This window comes from Thunnus albacares, chromosome 9, assembly GCF_914725855.1.
Source record: "Thunnus albacares chromosome 9, fThuAlb1.1, whole genome shotgun sequence".
NCBI classification, from domain to species: Eukaryota; Metazoa; Chordata; class Actinopteri; order Scombriformes; family Scombridae; genus Thunnus; species Thunnus albacares.
Window position 1 is genome coordinate 1,910,228 of NC_058114.1, and position 8,264 is coordinate 1,918,491.

Genomic DNA, 8,264 nt, shown 5'->3' on the forward strand with positions numbered 1-8,264 from the left:
ATTCATTCTAAATGGAAATAGTCGGAGATGTTTGAACTACTTCTATTTTTCTTTCACTTAGGACTTTATTCACTTACTAAAAGGTTTTGTAACTGTTACATTCTTCCAGTTGGCAACTTTCCTACTGAGCTGATTGAGGCTGCAGTTCAAGCAGCCAGGTGTCTAGGTTTAAAATAAAAAGGCTTACTGTGTTTACCTTATGTATCCAAAAGATACAGCAAACAGACCTGCAGTGAAGAACTACAACATCACATTCATTACGTCTAAGTTTATTTGTTGTATTGTGAAACGGTCAGCAGAGGGCAGCACAACACCACCGATACTCCTGATGACTCCATCAACACTGCGCTGATTCCATCACATCAATAAATACCTAATTAAAACAGAAAAACAGCTGGTACAGAAATAATAAACATAAATGATTATGCTGTTGGCTTCTAGAGCGCACAAGAGTTGGTCCGTTTTTCTGGGAATGAAGCAAACTACTTCCAAGAATAAGTGAGTTACACCACAACATTGGTTGTGTAAAAAAGGTGTTAGTTTACTGAATACCAAACTTGTGACCTCAGTAATGATAACTGAATGAACCCTTATATGCTAGTTCTATGGATAGTGGTGCACTCTCCACAGGTTGTCCAGTAAGAACAGGAATGATGTAGATAGGTCAATTAATACAGTTAAAGACACACATAAACTCACTGACATGCCACTCATTTATTGCTGGTAGTTTAGGACACTCTTTTGTGGATGTGGTTACTACATGAAAGGGAATAAACGACACATGTACAGACATTAGGCACGCGCAATAATGATAAACATAAAGTGTGGCATGAAATACATAATGCAATAATAAAATGTAAGGATAAACAGTACAAAGATGCATAAATGAAGAAATACAGTCCTCGTAAGTGTAAGGGAGTATCAACAAGGAGCAACATTTTAGCTTAGAAAACATATCTGCTACTACTGGTCTAATGCACAGAGAGAGCTAAAGAAATGTGTGATAGTCCTTTAACAGACGCACCAACACTCTCACAACACTGCAACATAAACAAATAGCATCCCAACGGCACCGTGATAACTCACCAATAAACATGAATAACATCGTCAGGGATCGTATACATTACAATCAATGCAGTAATGAACATTCCCAAAAGTAAACTGCAGTGACTGTCAAACGTTAATATACAGTAACATCACCACTACTGCAACGCCAATTACAACAACAGAATAACTGAGAACTCACATTCTCATGGACGTACAGGGAAAAATAAACCAGCAAATTAGAAACAAGAGTCCAGAAACTGTGGCAGCGAATGATGAAAAAGTCCAGAAACTGTTGCCATGAATGTAATAAATCCAGAAAACTTCTCTGACTGAACTCAGCCCTGCCCCGCTTCACTCTGCTAACGAGCAGAGTTGATAGACAGCTGAACGGAGGCCTTTGATTGGTGCAGAGAATCCTGACATTGTCTGTTCACATGCACACCGCGTGCAAAACTGCAGACGGTGCATGCGAGTGCGCTGAAAGAGGGATGCCTGTGATGAAACTGATAAAAGTGGGTGATCTTCGGAACAGGTCGTATTTGTCTTTTTTCCCCCAGTGTTTACAGTGAAATATTAACATTATATTAACCAATACAATGCCACATTTGGTCCTTTTACTGTTAATCTTGAATTCATCATCATCATTCTTAAAGTAGAATATGCTAGTGAAGCTAGCTGTTACTTAGGTTGAAATAATGAGTCAGCTCAGGGACTAAAGTAGCTATCAGTTTACAATTAGCTGTCTGGTTTTAACATTAGCTGAATGAAATCAATAACTACAGATTTTATATGATTACCAACAGGTGTGTACCTAAATTCAGGGATTTAGTCTTTTGATAGCCACTACTAGCAGTTATATTCACTTTCATGTTGTGATTAACTCTTTCTTGGTGCAGTGACCAGGTCAGTAACAGCACATTTTACATTCACCATTTTGTTAGAGCAGCACAATGACTTAGCAAAAAGAACAACCACCTTCAGCTTTATCCACTTTCTAAAGACTCTCGTTGAAACTTTAATTGTAAGTATTTGATTAATTTCAGCTATGTTAGTTTTATCATTGCTGTTTTCTGTGGATGTACAGTGCTGAGTGATATTAAATTAACAACTTTGAGACTGCAGCTGAGATTCTAGCTAGGTTGAAGCAGCAAGTATTGGATAAGGAACAAGGTAACAGTTAATCCTGGTTTATTTTCTGTTAAAGTAAACATCATTTAAATGAGAACATATTTCATATGGTTACCAAGAAATGTATACCCAATTTAGTCTTAATTTGATATCCTACTACCAGCAGTTATTTTCCCTTTTATGCTGTGATTTGACTTTCTTGGTGCAGTTCCCATGTCTGTAACAGCCACATTTTATGTTCGCCATTTTGTTAGTGCAGCACAATGACTTAGCAAAAACAACAACCACCTTCAGCTTTATATTTTCAAAAACTTCCTTTTTGAAAGAAGTATAGCAGACCTTTGTCTCTTGGTATATGCTACTGTAGATTAGCAACCAATTAACATAATATAGCAGTGGTAGTACATAATATCTATGCTTGCCTTATATAAATTGTAAATGCATATCAGATGTTGAGTGGAATTAATTTAGTGACTAAATGTTCCATAGCACAGTATTAGAAAAAGTAATTATTGTTCTGATATTTAATGTTCAGTCTTTGCAAGAAGTACTGTACTGTATGTAACACTATGCAAGTGTTAACTTATTTGTTGGTCATTACAAGTAGGTAAGTTGATATCATTGCTATGAGGTTTTTATTCACCAAACCACACCCACTTTTAATCGATAAAAACACAGCTGTAGGATTTGATTTAAATCCCACATATCTAAACTCTGCCCACATATTCAGTGTCCCTCTGAAATACGTCACAAAGCTGTAGAACTAAAAACACATTAATTTCCATTTCAGTGTGACTTTAAAGGTAAGCATTAAGGTTGGCTTTGGGCATTGAACAGGAAATTGGTAATGAAAATTTTAGATTCTACTGCTAAAAGTGACTAATTGTGAGAAAAAGAATTTATGTGTAAATAGGGACCTCCTAAATTAAGATAAAATATTTAAATAACTTTTAGGACCTGCAATTTGTAAAATTTAATTTAGCACACAAAGCTGTTTACTACTACAAATACTACTAACAACAATAAATACAACAAACAAAATATAATATTCCTTTGTATATTTTATTATTATAAATAATGTATTTAGAGCCAACAAAACATATACTAATGTACATCTTTGAAATAACATCTAAAATAATCAAACACATTTCTCCCAAAAGAACTGAATATGAATCATTTGTCACCTTTTCCTCATCATTATGTACACTCAAAAAAGTAAATACAAGTACTAAGTTCTAGATCAGTGGTTATCAAACTGTGGTTCAGAGAGCTACAGGGCTCTTTTGCGCTCTATGATACTGTAGCAGGTGACTGGTCAATGTTTCACTGTCCCTGCTGTTAGCACTACAATTTACAGCACAACTGGAAAAATCTCTGACAGCAACATAAAAAGAAAAAATCCCCCCAAAAAATATCTAAAAACTTACAAAGTTTACAAAAGCTGACATGGTAACAGAATATATAAACATATGTACATAAACATACAGAAAGATTTCAGTAGAGGAATTGTAATGTATCGTATGAATGTACAGGAATTGACTATAATATTTACATCTCCAGTCTGTCATGCTCATCATTTGCTGTGTTTAGTGTTTCAAATTTGTTTCCACCAAACGTGTTTTCCCACATTCTTCAGTTTCTTGGCTCAGTGCTTGAGTTGCACATTTTTCTGTTCAATCAAGTACTCTAGTTTTCATGCTGAATATCATATGCAAGGGGTCCATTAATTGCAAAACCAAGGTAGAAAGAAACCTTTTCTGTGCTGAAACCACTTCTTATTCCATCAATAAGAGCTGGACGTACAGGGATTTTCAGTTTTCCATAATTTGCAAACAACTCTCCTTGCTCAATGGTTCCACTGACTCGATGAAGACGGCTGATGATTGCTTTTTCTTTAAATATGTCTCCATTCCACCAAAGTTGTGCCAAGGCATCACGAGGCATCATAGGCAGGAAACTCTTATCCAGTTTAGGTTTAGAGATAAGCCTCTTGAGTCCCTCTTCTTTGCCCAAGTAGAGCTTGGCAACAGTGCTCCTCTTTCGAAACAACTTGGACAGATGTTTGCGGGACGAGTTTCGAATTGCAGTCACATATGTCCCGATTTCTGTGTTTTTCTGAGTTGGACTTGGCCAGAGTAACAGCAGAGCCAGGTAGTATGGGTCTGGGAAGGGATACCGAAGTCCTACATCTTGCAGAGTTTTCAAAAGGAGATCAGAGAGGTGGCTGTAACTCTTTACATGTTTAGATTTTGGTTTCAAATGGTAAAGAACTATGTTTGACAAAATGTAATTAATTGTTTCCTTTGTCTTTTGTTTTTTGTTGGCAAGTTGTTGTTGTTGCAAGAATGCATAGCATTCTGTGACTCTCTCAATCTCTTGAGCAGGTTTGTCCAAATGCTGAAGGATCCCTGCGAATGTATCTGCTTGATTCCTCTCAAGACACAATCTTCGTTCTTCAATTTCAATTTTCAAATTGAGATTGGGATTGTTTTGTCGTTCTGCTTTGATTCCCTCTGGTGCGGTGCAAAAAAGATTTACATACTTTTTAAAATAACCACAGACGGTCCAATGGTTCTTTGAATCAAATTCTGAATTGTTCCCTTTTATATACGTGAAGTAACAGTCAAGAAGTTCAAACGTTTCTTTTACTTCAGTTTTCAAATTGAGGAGGAATGGCTCATGTTCTTTGACGATCTCCATGTATCTGTTGTGGATCTCATTGTCATCCTTATAGACGCTGGTGATTGGGATTGCTTTCTGCAGAAAACTCTGTAAGTACTTCTTCTTCATAGGATCACTTTCCTCAAAGAATGGTAATCTTCCCAAAATCTCAAAGATCAGGAAAGCAATTTCCAGCACACCCACATAGCCATAAACATTATATGACTTTCTGGGATAGTCATCTGACTCATCATCAGCGGCTTCCTCCTCAGGTTCATCCTCTCTGCTTGCCAGCTCTTGAGCCCTTTTAAATGCTGTGATAGCATTATCTGCTATTTTAACGTTTGTGTTTAAATCTTCTGGGTTATGTGTTGTCTCCTGCTTTTCTCTGTGGATGTTGGTTTTTAAATTGCTTTTGTACACCTGTCCAATTGTGTCAAATGTGTATGAGTTTTGCTTGATGTCCTTGGCCTTTTCTGCCCACTTCAGAGCCTCTGGGAAGTCACGCTCATTGATGTACAGATATCTTGCCAGTGCCTGGGGAATAGATGCACTTGTTTCAAACCTGGATGATGCTTTCACAAATATTTCTTGGACAGTTTGCCTGCCTTGCTGGTTGTGGATTTTCTCTATGAGGGGAGAAAATGGTTCTCTCTCATCTCCATCTTTCTTGCGCTGCCTTTCAATCAACATTCGTTGAATTGACTGCATGAATCTGTGTTTGACAACTCCAACACTGAAGAACAGATCACAGTGAAGAATCTCCATAGCAATACCACTTACTTTTAAAGAGCGTCTTCTCTCCAACTCTTTCAGACAGGCAGATGCTATGGTGTGATGAAGAATTCGGATGCCTTTGTATCCGCCCCACTCTTCATCTGTGTCTATGAGGAGGAAGTTTGAATATGGCTTCATTCTGTCCAGTACACTGTCCTCCCTCCAGTGTATCATTTTCAACCCAAGAAAATCCTCACAGAGAGAGAGAGAGATTTCAGATTCTGCCACATAGGTATTCAGTAATGCTAGAAAAGCAAACAGTTGGGCCTCCTTTGTGCTGAAATCAAAGCTCTCCAGTGTGTTACGAGCAAGATCGTCGACATAATCCGTGTCAAAATTGCTCTTCATGATCATGAAACTGTAAAAGTTTTCAGGCTTTTCATGAGATTCTTCAAGCTCTTTAAGTTTCTTTTCAAACTCCTTCTGTTCTTCTGATGTCAATGAAGCAGTAATGTACTGACATTGTGTTGAATTGTCCTGTTTGTATTGCTCCTTTGGGCTATGTGAACGGACACAGTTAAGGATGATGACTTTGCAGTTTTGCATGTCATCCATATTCATGTTGGAGAAATCCTCTACAGCTTTACGGATGCAGTTTACAAGATCATAAGGATTCTTGGTTTCTTGTGAGTCATCAACTAACAGCAAAACTGGAGATGGTTTCTCACTTTCAAGCTTCATGAGTTTTCTAACTTGAATAGCGACTTCATCTTTTGGCAGTGTGTTGTCTTTCAGCACAGCACATCTGAACTCTTGACGGAGATCCCACATGACATGCATCGCTAAAGTGGTCCCACCACAGCCTGGATGGTGGAAAAGGTTTAGCAAAACACATGCATTTTTTGAATCTCTCCACTGAGACCTTATCATCTTCTTCACATTTTCATACTTGTCTCTTTTGATGAATGGCTTTTCTGTGTCTTTATCACAGAAGTAAAAGTTCCACCATTTGACTTTACCTCCTCTGTAAAATTCTTCCTCAACTTTGATTCTAAAGTCATGGAACTCTTGACTGTTTTCATCATAGGTGTTTTCACACTGATTTAGACACAAAATGTCCAAAGCTGTCATCAGATCTTCATCTTTCTGTTTCAGAACAACAGCACTGGAGTTCGAAGAGGGAAGCAGCATTTCAGATGACTGACTCAAAGGCCCGAGTGCCATTACAGTCCCGTTGACCTCGCTAAGGGTCAGCTCATATATGGATAGCGGGTCAATGTCACAGTCACACTTGTCTTGTATCAGCTCCCTCCATTTCTCATAGGTGCTCTGAGAATCACAAATAGTGATGATGTTTTTCTCCTCAGTGTGTTTCAAGAAGGACTTGTAGGTGTCATAGATTGGGTCTTTCTCAGAGTCCACAGGTGAAAGTAGGAGGAAGATGATGAGACTTCTTCCATGAAGGAGAACTTCAGGGTTGCAAATGAATGAAACCAACTGCTCTACATCTCTGCAAGATTTCCTTAGCCAGTTCTTATAATCTAACTCTCTGTTAGAGTCACTGTCAAGGTCATGTCTGCCATTACAGAAGACCCAACTGGTCTGTTTGTAGAGGTTAAGATTCTTTATTACTGATTCAGTCTGCCCTTGATATTGTGATGGGGTGTGCTGATTGGCCACTCTCAACTCTCTGTATGAGTGACACAGTCCACCTTTAGCAGCAGACTCAGGGTCAAAGTCTAACACACAGAACAATTTCAACTTACTCAGAAACTGGAGGTACTGCACTTGTTCTGGACTGCTTTTGTTCACAACAACAACAAATCTGTCATAACTGTCCAGTGAGTTTCCACCACAAGTCAGCAAATTCTTAAGTTTGTCACCCTGGTTAGCTTCTTTCTTCGAAACTTCTTTTGAAAGACACTGCTGCCTCAGTTGACCTGTATGAACAGTAAAATAAGTACATTATTAAGTAGACAAACACACACAACACTTTCAAATGAACTTTACAGGTTAAGGCTGTTGTTGTTCTATATTTTTCTTATCGTCAGAAAATCCCAAGAAAAAAAAAAAGGATGTGTTAGACCATCTCTCAATACTTTCTGACTTCAACATCCTGCCTTAGGGATCCTGCCTTCCTACTGAAGACATCAATCTTTAATGGCTTACAAATGTACAGATACATTTTTAAAACAGGGTTCAGTAATTTCAGTGGTGGGTGAATCCACATTTGATGCTTTAGTGAGTATTTCTGGTAGCAGGAGGGCGTATGTGGGATTGAGTCAAAAGTCAAAATAAACTACAGTGTGTGTGTTCATGGTCATGAAGGAACATGTCACCCAGTGCAGAGGTGTGGCTCGATGGTGTGTTCTTAGTAGTTTATATTATGTATCAGGCTTTGCATACACAGGCAATTCTTGTTAGAAGGATCAGTACATTGTTTCAGTGAGTTTGGTCTTTTAATGGGACTTGATGACAGTAGGAAAATATTGAATATTCCCAGTCATCCTAGGTGCAGTTAAGTCTGTATGTTGTGGCGATCAATCCCACAGAATAAAAAAGATAATAATAATGGGGATTTGAACTATGTTCGGGACTAGGCAAATACCTTACATTCATGCTGTAAATATATGTTATGTTTTGGTATGCGATTGCCCATTCTGTTTTTTGTTGTTTTTTTTACTTACTTCCACACCCCACTAGCCCAGTCA

At 38.0% G+C, this 8,264-nt stretch overlaps 1 protein-coding gene across 1 annotated transcript; it reads right to left on the reverse strand.

Moving 5' to 3' along the window:
* Positions 1 to 699: 699 nt before the first annotated feature.
* On the reverse strand, positions 700 to 7,506 carry LOC122989016 (sterile alpha motif domain-containing protein 9-like; the record flags this gene model as incomplete). Its single annotated transcript, XM_044361694.1, has 1 exon — positions 700 to 7,506. A coding segment is annotated over one exon (3,645 nt), but the record flags the coding sequence as incomplete, so codon positions are not given.
* Between the last annotated feature and the right edge of the window lie 758 nt (positions 7,507 to 8,264).